Genomic DNA, 14,630 nt, shown 5'->3' on the forward strand with positions numbered 1-14,630 from the left:
GTCAATTAATTAAAAAAAATTAAAGACATATTTTGAATTCGTGACATAAATGCATCAAAATAGCCAAATTGAACAAAACGAACTACAGAAAACACTTAAATTCGTCGTGTTGCTCAGTTTAAATACCAATACAGTCATAAACAGGACATGCAAATCCTGCAACATCGTTTTAGATGTGATATATATCTTTTACTGAGTATTTGCAGGATGTATTGATGTACTGCTTCTCACGATTGTACAGTGTACGACAACAGTGTATGATTGTTAGTTACGATATCAACCAGACTTTACTGAATCCTGATTTTCATTGAGGTCATTGCAAATGCAGTGAAATTACATTAAGCCAAAAACATGTGTATGACAATGTATAAATCATGTAGTACTTTGTAGAATGTGATATTTACCAAATATGCTTGCTGTTCGGTATGAGTCTAGGATCCGTGTTGAAGACCGTTCCCTGACCTATAATGGTTTACTTTTATAAATTGTGACTTGGATGGAGAGTTTTCTCATTGGCACTAATACCATATCTTCATATATATATGACATGCGAAGCCGTATTGCTAACGGTTATGTCATTCCTGAGATCACTTCCTTTTGTGGCGACACTTTGCGATGCATACGACATAGTTAGTACAAATGTTCGGAGTTGGTATGCGTCTTTATCTAGTTTATCCATAATCATGTCTTTTTGATTTTGTTTTTCATGTTCATATACGAACCTTTGATTAAAGTGAACGCTTTCTTTTAAAGATTCTTCGACTTCCATGTCTTACAGTTAATGTATTTAATATTGTCCGTGTTCATCTACGGTGATCTCAGTGAAAGAATGGTGTTATTCATGTATGTTATCTGAATATCAAAATATTATTGACAATACTAAATACCGGATATATGACATGTATACGTAATAATGGAATAAAAGTATCAAACACGATCGAAACAAATGTTTTGAAAGCCAATTGAACAAACATTATTTGAAAAGTTGAACTTGATCAGTTTAGCACATTTGTGTCTATTCGTTTGATTTTTTTTAGCTTAATTTAGAAAGTTACCTTTTCTCTTTTTGAAGATCAGAATTGTTATGATGACGGCACATACAATCATTAATACTACTAGCACACCTGCTACAGTTCCAATTATTGCATTTGCGGATGTTATAGTTTCTGTAAAAATACCTTGTTTTAAAACATAATCATTTAAATGGAAAGGAAATTTAAAAAATCAAAATAAACTTAGAATGCCAAAAAAACTAAACTAGAAGGATACATATATGTTGTATAATCACATTTATAAAAATTACAATGGCAAGTTATTCCTATATTTGTTTCACTCTAAGGTAAAAAATAAATAAAAGAATTGGATATACTTTTTGGGAGTTGAAATATTCATAGACAAAACATATAAATTTCAAGTGTTTTTAAAAATATTTAACAGTAAGTGTATTCAAGCTAAATACAAACAAGAAGCAGAGAACGAAATAACTTCTATACTTTGAAAATCAAACTATGTTATCAAATTTATTCGCTCATAGTGTGTTAATTTACGTTTTTTGATTGAGTTAAGCCTTCCAATTGATATGTTATCGTGTGGTTTTCTATGTTGTGATTTTATGCTATAGTTTCAGAAAAAGGGAGACGGTTTTGTACCATTAAAACGTTTAATCCCGCTTCAAATGTTTGCACCTGTCCTAAGTTAGGAATCTGATGTACAGTAGTTGTCGTTTGTTTATTTGATTCATACGTGTTTCTCGTTTCTCGTTTTTTGTATAGATTAGACCGTTGGTTTTCCCGTTTGAATAGTTTTACACTAGTAGTTTTGGGGCCCTTTATAGCTTTTTGTTCGGTGTGAGCCAAGGCTCCGTGTTGAAGGCCGTAAATTGACACTCACACCACATCTTCCTATATCTATGTATTAATTCTGAAAATCATAGAAATTAAACAGGTTATAATTCAACTAATACCTGACTTTAGAGTTTGTATTGCCTCAATATCTGTATGTTGGCTCTGATTGAATTTATTTTGTGCATACATTCTCAACTCATATGATGTTTCATCTTGAAATCCTGTTAAGGTGTAAACCATGCGTGAGTAAATTTGGTTACTGTTTTGAACTTCCTGAAGCAGCCATTTACTGCTTCCAATTATACGATATTCTATATGAAATTTTTGTGTCTGTCCACCATCATGTCCAGGTATCCACTGAACTGTAATACTAGTTTCACTTGAACTGATTATAGTAAAATTTGATGGAGTTTCTGGTGCACCTAAAATGATTTTTTTTATCCACATATTTAATTTATCCTTATATGCACTGCATACTAAACATATCATGCAGTATTCAATAACGGTTTACTAAAAAATATCACGATTTAGGTTGAGGCTCTAAAGAGCCTGTGTCGTTCAGAAGCATCTCCTGCGGTTAAGAAAATTATGTTAAATAAGAATAAACACATATATGCAATTGACAGTTTTAGATATCCTTATGATAATTTAGGTTGTTTGGTATAATTTAGCTACTTATCACAAATAAAATCAGAAAATTATATTTAAAAGATTGTAAACAATTATAACTCCAATATGATGTCAATTGACGATTTTGGTCCTGTTATTTGTAGATCTGACTATTATTGCTGTGTACAATTTATCTTTATTATAATATTAAAAAATTCCCCAAAATTTGCTTACAATTAACAATTCAGGGCAGCAACCCAACAACGGCTTGTTTGATTTTTCTGAACATTTAATGGGCAAATAGAACTAAACCTGATGATAAAATTGAGAATTGGGCATGTTTATACCCATTTTAGATTTACTTTCAATGCTTTAGCTTCAGAGATAAAAGCCCAAAACTGCATTTTACCTCATTGTTCTTTTCACCCATATCGTCCATGTTGTTTGCCAGGCGGGGTCACCAAAAACATTGTAAATCTATATACTCCTTAATAATATTTTCTTAGTTTGCGGAGAGAGTATTTTTGTAAACGTTGACAACAGATGACGACGGGAAATGACGGATGTCACGCGATGAGAAAAACCAACTTTGCCCTTAGGGCCGGTTTGACCTAAAAAGGTTCAATAGATTGACCAAACATATTTCAAAAAGTTATAAGGTCACTTGAAAGTTTATTTGTTAAATACACCTACGCAAATACACTTGTCTTATATAAACTCATCACAGATACTTAAGTAAGATAAACTGTACTTACTTGCAGATTCCAGAGTGACTTCATGCTGTACGGACTGACTATCATGATTAAGACGTAATGTATAATTGGTAAAGTCAGCCTCCTGTAGATTGATTATAGTCAGTGTAATTCTGTAACCATCCAGCTGTACTTCTACACCATGAAACACATCTTTAACTATTGCAGGTTCTTCTTTAGTGATATATTTGCTTGATAAAAGCAGTACTTTATTTATTTGATACCATCTAAAATTGGAATATTTTGCAATACTGTACACATTAACTTTTATGTCAGTACTGCTACCGAATTTTCCATACTGTATGGAGTTGTCATTATTGTCAGCTGTTATCACCGGTGGAGCTAAAATACAGACATTTGTTAATATATCTCATGAATGTAAACATATCATATGAAAATAACGAATGCGACGAGCATTATTACCCTAAATCCGAAAGATAACAGCTCATTTTTTTGGTGAAAAAAGAAAGATAAGTAAAATGTATAATGTCATAGGGAATGCTTTATAAAGGAAACCAAAAGAATTCATTCAGGTATGCACATAACCTGATTTATTAGCTATTATTTTATTATATAGGACTTTGTCGTTTAGCAAATTATATTGCAAAAAAGTTATCAAAGGTACCAGGATTATAATTTAATACGTCAGACGCGCGTTTCGTCTACACAAGACTCATCAGTGACGCTCAGATAAAAAAAGTTTTTATAAAGCCAAATAAATACAAAGTTGAAGAGCTTTGAGGACCCCAAAACAGAGAAAGGAATAAACAATATTAATCATGCAGTGATTTGAGGTAAATATGTCGCACCATAACTTATAACATATCCTGATCCTGTCTGTTTCAATTGTCCATTTATTCCATTTATACCATTCTTACCAGTACAAACATATTCACCAGTGTCCTGATACCTTTGATCTGCAGGTACTAAAGGTAAGGTCAATATCTGATTATTGTCACTAAAATTTCTGATATTTTCACCATACTTAGATTTATGGCGCCAGGTACAAGTGTTTACTAAAGGATTACTATCTACAGTACTATTGATCTGTCTGAATGACTGAGTCTGTGAAAAAGTTTTATTCTCTACTATGACACCAGGTGCATCTGGAAGAGATAAAAATAGTGATCCGTCACATCTAAACATCGTCCACTAGATATTATTACTACATATACTTGTGTGGTCAGTAGTTGGCAGAGTTTCATATCCAGCTTGGAAAAGGTATCGATTGCAGTTACTTATCCTAATGTTCTTTTCTTGTATAATAATTGAATTTTTCTTGTATTTACTATTTCAAGAAATACAACTTTTTTTAATATTAGAGTATGCAATTTTCAGGACATCATTGTTTGCTTTTAAACACATCAACTCGAATAAAAAAGTACTGAATATGTAATGTCAATATACAAAATTGAAGTATTATTTTTCTGTACTTTGTTGAAAAGTGAAACGTTAAGAAGCTACAAGTAAGACGTAAACACATAAGCAGATGGTATATGAGGTCGAATCAATACACATTCCACTTCAACAATTTCATGGTAGAGCAAAACTAGGCTAGATCATTGTGTTAATAACAGCTTTTCATAAAATCAAGAATATATTTTTAATTTTGTTTTTTGTTTTATTGATATCCATGTCCCGAGCTTATCACATGATTTAAAAAGCGCAACTGCTTAGGTCGAATCCAAACAAATTGCAAATAGAAAGTATTATTTAGTTTGCACATGTAACCAGAGTGCATTGATAGATTATCTCGACAGGATGAATAATGTTATAACTGTTATAAGTGTATCCTTGTTTCTTGCTAAAATGCTTACACTTATATACAAAATTTACGTAAAATTGAAAATGGAAATGTGTCATAGCGACAACAACCCGGTCATAGAGCAGACAACAGTCGAAGGTCACTAATGGGTCTTCAATGTAGCGAGAAACTACCGCACCCGGAGGCGTCCTTAAGCTGGCCCCTAAACAAACATATACACTAGTTAAGTGATAATGGACGTTCGTATAACAAAAAACTAACAAGGTTTGAAAAAATATCGTAAGAATGAAGGGTATGTATTCATTTCATGCATTGTATTGAAAAATGAATTTTTGTCATATTTTTGTTTTCTTATTTACTTTCTGCTAATTATCTGATTTAATTATACAGTGGAGATCAGTTCTAACCTCTCATAAATTCTGTCAGAATCTGTCAGGAGAACTGTTCTAGAACAGTATGTAGAACTGTCAGCCTGACACCTTTTAGTCAGTTCTAGGTTAGAACTGTTCTAGCTAGAACTGATTTGGTCAGTTCTACCTAGAACTGATTTGGACAGTTCTAGCTAGAACTGATCCTGACAGTTCTACCCTAGAACAGTTTTAGACAGTTCTAGCTAGAACTGACCAAATCTTTGACGTTATTTGCTCTTTCTTTCTGCAAATCTATATAGCTGCACAGTACTTCAGTTTTAATTTTAGGTCAAGAGGGACTGTACTATACAAGTTACAGCAATGTTGGAAAATAATTTTGTTCGCATCAATTTATAGTGCCAGCATGCAGGGGCAGATCCAGCCATTCTAAAAAGGGGGGGGGGGGGGGGGGGTTCCAACTATATGTTCCCATTCAAATGCATTGATCGTAAAAAAAAAACTGGGTTCCAACTCCTGAACCCCCCCCTCCCCCCGCCCTTGATCTTCCAATGAGCATGTCCTCTTTTTATTCAAAAGATCGCATCAGAAACAAATATCAGTAGTTTTCATACCTCAGACTGACAGTAACAAGTAATCATGTAACAAAATTATTTGTCTGCATCAATCAAAACTGACCATATTTGACAGCATCAACCAAAACTGACCATATTTGACCGCATCAACCAAAACTGACCATATTTGACCGCATCAACCAAAACTGACCATATTTGCTCTTTTTTTTATGTAACTCTTATAGTCGCATAGTAAATCTGTAATATTTTTATGTAAGGATGGATTGTAAAATCATGAAAATACAAATGATAGAAATATTGGAACACAATGCTACCTAATTTCATTTGCATCAATTTAGAATGCCAGCATGTCCTCTTTTATTCAAAATATTGCATCAATTTAGAATGCCAGCATGTCCTCTTTTATTCAAAATATTGCATCATAAACAAATATCAGTAGTTTTCATACCTCAGACTGACTGGTATAACAAAATAATTTGTCCGCATCAACCAAAAACTGACCATATTTGCACTTTATTATGTACATGATGTCAATCTTAATAGCCGCAAAGTAAATCACGTTTATTTTTATATCAGGAGGGATTGTTTAATATAAATGAAAGCAATATTGGAAAATAAAATTATGCTCACATCAGTTTATAGTGCCAGCATGTCCTCTTTTTCATCAAAATTTTGAATCGTAAACTAATTTCAGTAGTTTTGATATCTCAGACTGACTCATGAATATAACAAAATTATTTGTCCGCATCAACCAAAACTGACCATATTTAATAGCATCAACCAAAACTGACCATATGTGACAGCATCAACCAAAACTGACCATAATTACACTTTGTTATGTAAATCTTAATATATATATATATATATATATATATAGCCGCATACTAAATCACTTATAGTAATACATATTACGATGGATTGTTACCTATAATTCAAATGACAACAATATCAATGAATACATTGGCTACAAAAAAAATTCCACATCAATTTAGAATATCAGCAAGTCTTCTTTTTATTCAAAATATTGTATTGTAAACAAATTTCAGTGGTTTCGATATATCAGACTGAGTGAGAGTTGTTTTAACAAAAGTATTTGACCGCATCAACCAAAACTGAACTTATTTACACTTTATCATGTAAATATACATGTATATGGCCTCATTGTAAACATGGTAAACCAATATTATTTCTATGTGAGGACGGATCGTATGATAAAAATGACATCAACTTTGAAACACAATACACCTTATTGCTAATCCTGAAGGACCCGGCCTCTTGAACTTTTGAAGCATACAACAATGACTTTTCCATTGTGGCGTCAGATATTTTGTTTTATGACGTCAAAATTTTACGGGAACCTGTGTGATATCCAGTAATGGCAGACAAATAGCGACAAGGTGTATTTATACCATATCTAAGAACTTAGCGCACGCACCGTTATTTCCTCTCTGTATCCATAATAATGAACCGTCATTAAACATGCTAAAGTGACTTTTTAACATGTTTAAGTCAGTAGTTTGTGATGTTTTTTTTTAAACAAAACTATTTAATGGCATCATCCAACACTCACATGACTGATTCATATACTTTATTTTAAAAATAAAATAAAAAGTACATGTATGGGAAGTTTTCTTCTTGGAATAGTATACTGTTAATATTATTTGAAGAAGGCAAAGAAAAATGCATGATTTTGTTTGTAGCCGAACGTCCAGGGGCAAATGTTTCATTCATGTTCAGATCCAGTATATTTTTCTGAATTGCAGACTCCCAGATATCATTTATAATCGTTATGGATAAGTCTGGCTAAATTGACGAGATGTTGCAAATGTATATATAGTTTTTTTACGTTGTACAACACTTTTTTCATTAATATCCCATAATTCATCCACTGTACAATTTTCGTTTGAACATTTGTCAAAACAGAATTTTAAATGAATGTAAATCCAAGGCAAACAAGGTAAATTACGATTAAAATTCCATGAATTAAATGCAGAGTTTTATTTAGGAAGAGACTGTTAAAAATGGAGAACGAAGAAACGTAAACAATGATGTTTCCGTATGCAATCTTATAACAATATTTCTCCGATGAGTTCACTTCGATATTTGTACATGTAACGTAATAAAAGTCGTTTGATCAGTATAAAATAATAATAAAAAATATAGAAAATCAGCTATTTAATATATAGCAAAGTAATTGGAAGTGATTTATTTCTTCTAAATTCTAAAGTGCACTTACTGCAGTGACGTCATTTAGAACTGTTCTACAGTCCTGACTGATTTAGTCAGTTCTGCTGACAGTTCTACGGTTAGAAGTGATTTGGACAGTTCTACCTAGAACTGATTTAGACAGTTCTACCCTAGAACTGATCCTGACAGTTCTACCTAGAACTGATTTAGTCAGTTCTACCTAGAACTGATTCTGACAGTTCTACTTAGAACAGTTCTAGGGTAGAACTGTTCAAGGTAGAACTGTTCTAGGACAGGTTAGAACAATTCTATGACAGAATATTCTGACAGTTCTAATGAGAGGTTAGAAGTGATCGCCACTGTATGTCTTTAAATGAATAGACCTATGAATAGACCTATGAGTTACTGTATAATTAGTGTACATAAAATTTTACTTACACTTTACATTTAATGTTAGAGATCCTTCCATAAATCCAGCAATATTGACAGCTCTACATGATAACTTCTGTCCATTATAACGTCTGTCCACACTGTATCTCAAATAAGATGTCACTGTATACTTATCTGTTGATGATTCCTTTTTAGATTGAGATGTAGAGTTTGATGTAATATTTTGTTGTTCCAGGAACCAGTTCATGGCAGCAGCTGGACGACTTCCGGTAGACCGACATGATACATTAAAAGATTTCGTTTCTTCTGTACTCAAAGTATCAAGAGAGAAAGGATCTATAACTGGTTTTACTAATAGCAGAAAATAAAGAAATGAATCAGACATGTCTTTTCAAGATCGGTAGTATTAGTTTTACAGTTTTTTTTAAGATATTCGCTGTTGTTTTACAAAGGCCTAATATTTTATTTCTATATATATGTTATAAGATTAATGACGTCAATTCCTCACGTGTACTAAGAAAGTTATTTATTTGTTTAGTCATGATATATATAAGTAATGAAAATAAACAAAACGGTAACAACTTAACTGCACTAGATGTGCATTTCGAAAATACAAGTCTATTTAGGGATGCTCAAATGTAAGACATTCGAGAAAAATAAAATATGAATAAGAACCAATTGAATAGCTGAACCTGTACAATGAATCGTCTAGGTCATAAAGGTAATATTTTTCTCATTCAAGTTGTGTTTTTTAATTATTGTAGAAATAGGAAATTACAATAAAACATGCTTGATTTTGAGCTGTCTGGTGATTATCAAAGGATGTTACAAGAATAGAAAAAATGCCAGATCTATTACTTTCATTTTCAGATGTATAGAGAATGGCCTCCCAATTAACAATCCACACTTTTCTGATTGGGTTCCATAATACAGCACAATGTTTATAATGAATTTTAGTTGATATTTGCATCTTTTATTTTTTATTTATTTTCAAACTTTTGAATTTATTTCTGGACTTTTGATTTACTAGGGTCTATAGTTTATGTCACTTTTACTGTATTATATTATTTAGTATTGATGCCTATTAACTGACAGTTATGTTAAAACAGAATTGTGGATGATGTGTTTACTTATATAACATATGCACCTTATGGCTACCTTAATATATCATCAGGATTAAAGAAAAATCCTTTGAAATTTTTTTGTATTATTTGAAATTTGATTGAATTTGTTAGTCTATTATACAATAATATGTTGTGTTTATAGGAATAATACTGTTTGTCCATCCATCTTCCTGAAATGATTTTCTCCCAGTTTGAAAGCCTAATCAGAGTCAAGCAGAGAGTCACTTCATGTACCAATGCCATGGAAGGGAATACCAATTGGACTCAAAGGAAGTTTGAATGAAGCAAATCCTAAATGTATGTGTATGATTTGTATTTAATATTGCATAATTCTACCACTCAACTAAATAAATTTCTTCTGCACAATATTTGAATTTAAAATATATATATATATATAATGCTTAGAGATAGTGCTATTACACAACGAGTCAAAGCATTTCATTCTTTTTAGAAGTAATATAAAGAGTTCTCTATAGGTAATTACAGTTAAAAAGTATCTTAATATGTTCTTGATGAAATTAAACCAGAAAAATGTTTGGACTCAGACAATTTACAACATGTTGTTTTCATTTTTTTCCAAACTGCAAAAACAAACGAATTCTTTCGACGAAGGATAGAAAACAGATTCAGAAATATAATATGATACAGATGAAAAAAAATTGAATACAGTGTAAAAATTAGCAACCCTTTCTTCACACAAAAAAATATTCCTGGGACACACATGGATAGGAGTTAAACAAATTTCTTCATGTGTAAGATTTAAAACATACTTTTAACAGTCTAGATTTGTTTTGATTAAGTTACAGTTTTCCACTAAGACCGGGAACACTCTAGATACGACAGGGAGAGAAACGTGTTGAAATTAGATTTGACCTATAATGAGTTTATTTGTTCATTTTGACATCGAGCATCCCTGATGACGGAACTTAATAACTTAATTGTTAGCAGCCAATCTAAAAAAAACAAATTTCTTCAGATTACATGTAAACCAGATTTTATATATGATTTGTAAGAAAACTGCAGGTACAATGTACTACTAAATTAATTGAACAAATGCAAAATGTTGAATTTGTAAAAATGTACATATTCTTTTGTAGATATGGTAAAATATAAACTTTAGAACATTCAATAAATTAAGTCAAATGATGAAAAAGTTATATATCATTATAATGAATACCAAAACAGTTCTCGGCATATCCTTGTTTATTGGAATAACAGGGTTTTTGTAAAATATATACCAAATGTTTTGATAATTGAAAATATTTAAGTGTAAATAATACATTTTTCAAGAGAAAACATCACCATAGCAATGTCTGACTATGTAATAACCTAACTCTTTGAGTTTCAATGGATTACTTTTATGTTTTCGGTAAACATTTGGATTATTAAAAATCATAGATTGATTTCCATGCAGGTATAGGGCTAACAAAATTACATCTAGCATCCATATCAATCACCTAAATACTATGAATGTAGGTTCATTTTAAAGCTAGGAATTTAAACTGTTATATGACACCAAATATGTGTAAGGAATCTCATAACTGCGCAAAAATTTTAAAAAGTCTGCGATTTCCAAAATTTTTAAAACATTTCTTATTTTTGATCGTTTTTTAAAACAAAATATTGCATTAAACTCTATTAATATATGACAAAAAGGTGCGATAACATGTAAAATCACAGAAACAGTCAATGAATTTTATAAACATTTACCGTCTTCTTCAAAATTTAAGATTTTGTGTCAATTTTAGTGTATTTTTGGCGAAAAATAGCTAAAAAAATCAACATCAACGTTGCAAAAAAAAGCTACCTAAAAAAGGGGGGCCTGCCAACATGGTTTTGATATTTAAAAAAAAATTATTAGAAATGTTAGCAATATGTCTGTTAATATTTTTTTGTTGACTGTTTGGATCTCTACATAACTGCATAAAACCAGACCTCTGCATGCTTTTTATTTGAAGATATGAATGTCTAAACATAGCAGTTTATTCAAAGATGCCCTTGACACATAGCAAAAGTAAACAAAAGTCCAAAGTTTTTTTTAACAACTTTGAGATATTGTAGTTTCCTTAATACTGATGTTCCAAAGGACTTTAGTGGCTTAAATCAAAGCATTAAAGAGCCTCATTGCAGTTATGTTGATAGATTGCTTGCAGTTCCTAACCCATTAGATATATTTGGCCTGACAAATAGCCCAAAATATGATATTTTTGCCCTTGATTTCTAAATGGTCATAACTTTTGAACCGCTTGACCGATTTCAAAAATTTTGGCACCAATGAATTTCTTTTTTTTGTGCTCTTTCAGAATAATGTTATTTCATGCACTTTCTCTATACTCCATATTTTGGCTGACATTCCTACTCATGCCTGAGCAGAAAGTTGACGAACAAGGGTTACGTCAAAGAAAGACTAGTCCTTTTTCTAGAATAAAGTTCATTGAAAGATACGAAGATCTTGTTGATAAATATTCCGTATCAACTTTACCAATAAAACAGGATGGTCTTGCAGCACAGATTCTAGGCACTGTGGTTGTTTTCCGTCTTCACAACGTGCTATTGTATTATCTCTTTTTGACTTTATACAATTGAAATAATGTTTAGTACATGTTGAGAAATTTTATTTTGGGGTGTCTCGGTATTTGTACATCCCACTGTTTACGGGTGTCATTAAGTTTATGGAGACAATAGATCGTGAATGAAAACCTAATGGATGTAAAGTATTACGATTGGTTCGTGAAAGCTCTGGTATAGAATCGTTAATTCAATATCGAGAAGCGGTATGCGAGGTCAATTAATAATCTAAAACAATGAATTATACGGACAAATCTACAAAACATAATTACACCTTATGTAAGAATCCTCGATTTTGATTGGTTAATAGCCAGTGTATTTTTCACAAATTTACAGTTATCAAATGAATATCGTTCATTTTTAACGCCGCCGGGGTATTTGCCAAAAGGATATGCTTTTTTATCCTTACCAAAAAATACTCTATCCGACTGGACGCTTGTAACGTCAAGATCATCAATGCGTTTTTAAACATTCGATGTAATTAAACAGATATAGCATGTTCTTGAGGGGTATTTGCGAAAAATACCAGTCTTGAGAATGAATTTCCCTCGCCTTACGGCTCGCAAAATTTAACATTCTTTCGACTGGTATTTTTCGCAAATACCCCTCATGAACATGATATATCTGTTTAAAATAAACTGTCTGTCAAAATGGTTCAACATAATGATCAGTATCTGCGAAAAATCAAGGTTTAAAACTAAACCCGGTCCGTTGTTACAATGGGTAGATTGCTACTCGACATTTCCATGACATTAAATATGTAAACAAACAAGATCTTTTTCGTAATTCGAATGACTCAACTACTTTTTTTCAAAATTTTATTCCATTTTAATGATTTAAATGGTTATTTTGTGTCCGTACAATCAGAAATTTGAAAAAAATGGAAATATTTACCCAACACTGATTTATTATTAATGAATGTTTTAATCCTTTAATATTCATTGATTTTTCTTTATGCTTTCGTGATGCCCATCAATTTCTACTAAAGTATTTGAAGTAATGCTTTATATTCGATATATAAAGTGTTTCATACTTACGCTTAAGATGAATGTTCGCTGAAGTAGTCAACGAGTAGCTTTTAATGCCTTCATATCCTGCTTGACATGTAACATTGGCACCATCATTAGATCTAATAGGTTTGAATGTGAACATGGCTGACTGTTTACCAATATAAGTAGATCCTAATATTATTAATTTTGTATCTGGTGGTGGCTGACCTCCTACAGCTGTACATTTAATAGTCATATCTTGCCTTTCTATACCATGTATCTTATTGTCTGGTGTCACATTTTCTATAATTAAAGCTGATGGTCCAACTACAAAAATCAAATATAACAAATGAAATTTAATAAAATTTGAAAAAATAACACTGTTGACTTTTGACTCAGATTGTAAACAAACAATTCATAACATTATATATAATTATTTCTCTAATTCTTACATTTTTCCTGGCATGTTGATTATTTGTATTTCATCAACGTGTGGTTCATTTTATCTCAGTTCTTCATTGCTCAGAATTTGATTGTGACGTCGAATTTTCTTGCCTTTTCTTATTTCCTATTGTCACATTTAAAAAAAATTAAAACACTGGGCGGGCCTCGCGTTTTTAAACTTGAAAATTTAACTATCTAGAGTGGATAAATATCGTATCACACTCGATGCAGTGGTATAATCATAACATCTTGGCCACAAATTTATCTGTTTAGCATTAAATTTATATTAAGATCCATTTTGTTACATCTCGTGATCCATTTTATTTGACAATCGCCAATGGCAGTCAGCAGGGTTTAAGAACATCAGTTGTTCGACCTGTTAGTCAAATGCGTTTTGTTTAAATATACTTTTTCACTTTTTTGGTCTTTTGGAAAATGTTGTTTGTGCTGTATTAAGACCCTTCTACATCGAAATTTGTTTTACATGCACACGTATAAAAATTGCGGTATTTATCCAACGCAATCATAGGTTTGAACGTAGTTTTCAATTTAGACTCGTCATCAGTATTGTTAAAACTTGTGACACTTGAAGAAGGCCATTTGTTGAGCCGAAATATTTGTCAACACGATTTAATAACAACATTTTCGTATTATAACATCTTATATCAGTACCGTTGTGCAAATCTTTAGACTGATATATATATAAAGTGCCTAGCAAATCAACCTAACGATGTTAGAGTAGATTTGACTCGTTACTTCCTCCCCGGCGCCGGGGCTGGAACCTGTACTTTATTTTCTAACTTCTACGACAACACCGCCTAGCATCGCGCAGAGACCTTATCCCCTCCTCTAACTCTAGCTTATAAAAATAAGCTTTCGTTTCGGGAGGTGTTACCTTTTTGTAGGAATTAAACAAGGATCTCTGATACAATACACGAAGTGTTTATTTTTAGTGTACAGAAATGATCATCTACTCATCTCTTCGGTATAATTGCAGGATGCTAATCTATTTTTA

General features: G+C 31.7%; 1 protein-coding gene across 1 annotated transcript in view; it reads right to left on the minus strand.

Annotated features, from left to right (window-relative positions):
• Window positions 1-1,952: 1,952 nt before the first annotated feature.
• The window catches only part of LOC143078555 (nephrin-like), a 112,215-nt gene continuing 99,537 nt past the window's right edge, over window positions 1,953-14,630 (minus strand). Inside the window, exons 2-6 of the mRNA XM_076253416.1 lie at window positions 13,220-13,498; window positions 8,539-8,841; window positions 4,015-4,311; window positions 3,209-3,547; window positions 1,953-2,266 (exon numbers count right to left, since the gene is read on the minus strand). Of these exons, the coding sequence (XP_076109531.1) occupies window positions 1,953-2,266; window positions 3,209-3,547; window positions 4,015-4,311; window positions 8,539-8,841; window positions 13,220-13,498 (1,532 nt within the window). The remainder of the gene's footprint in view (window positions 2,267-3,208; window positions 3,548-4,014; window positions 4,312-8,538; window positions 8,842-13,219; window positions 13,499-14,630) is intronic.

Source organism: Mytilus galloprovincialis, chromosome 6, assembly GCF_965363235.1.
Source record: "Mytilus galloprovincialis chromosome 6, xbMytGall1.hap1.1, whole genome shotgun sequence".
Taxonomy (NCBI): domain Eukaryota; kingdom Metazoa; phylum Mollusca; class Bivalvia; order Mytilida; family Mytilidae; genus Mytilus; species Mytilus galloprovincialis.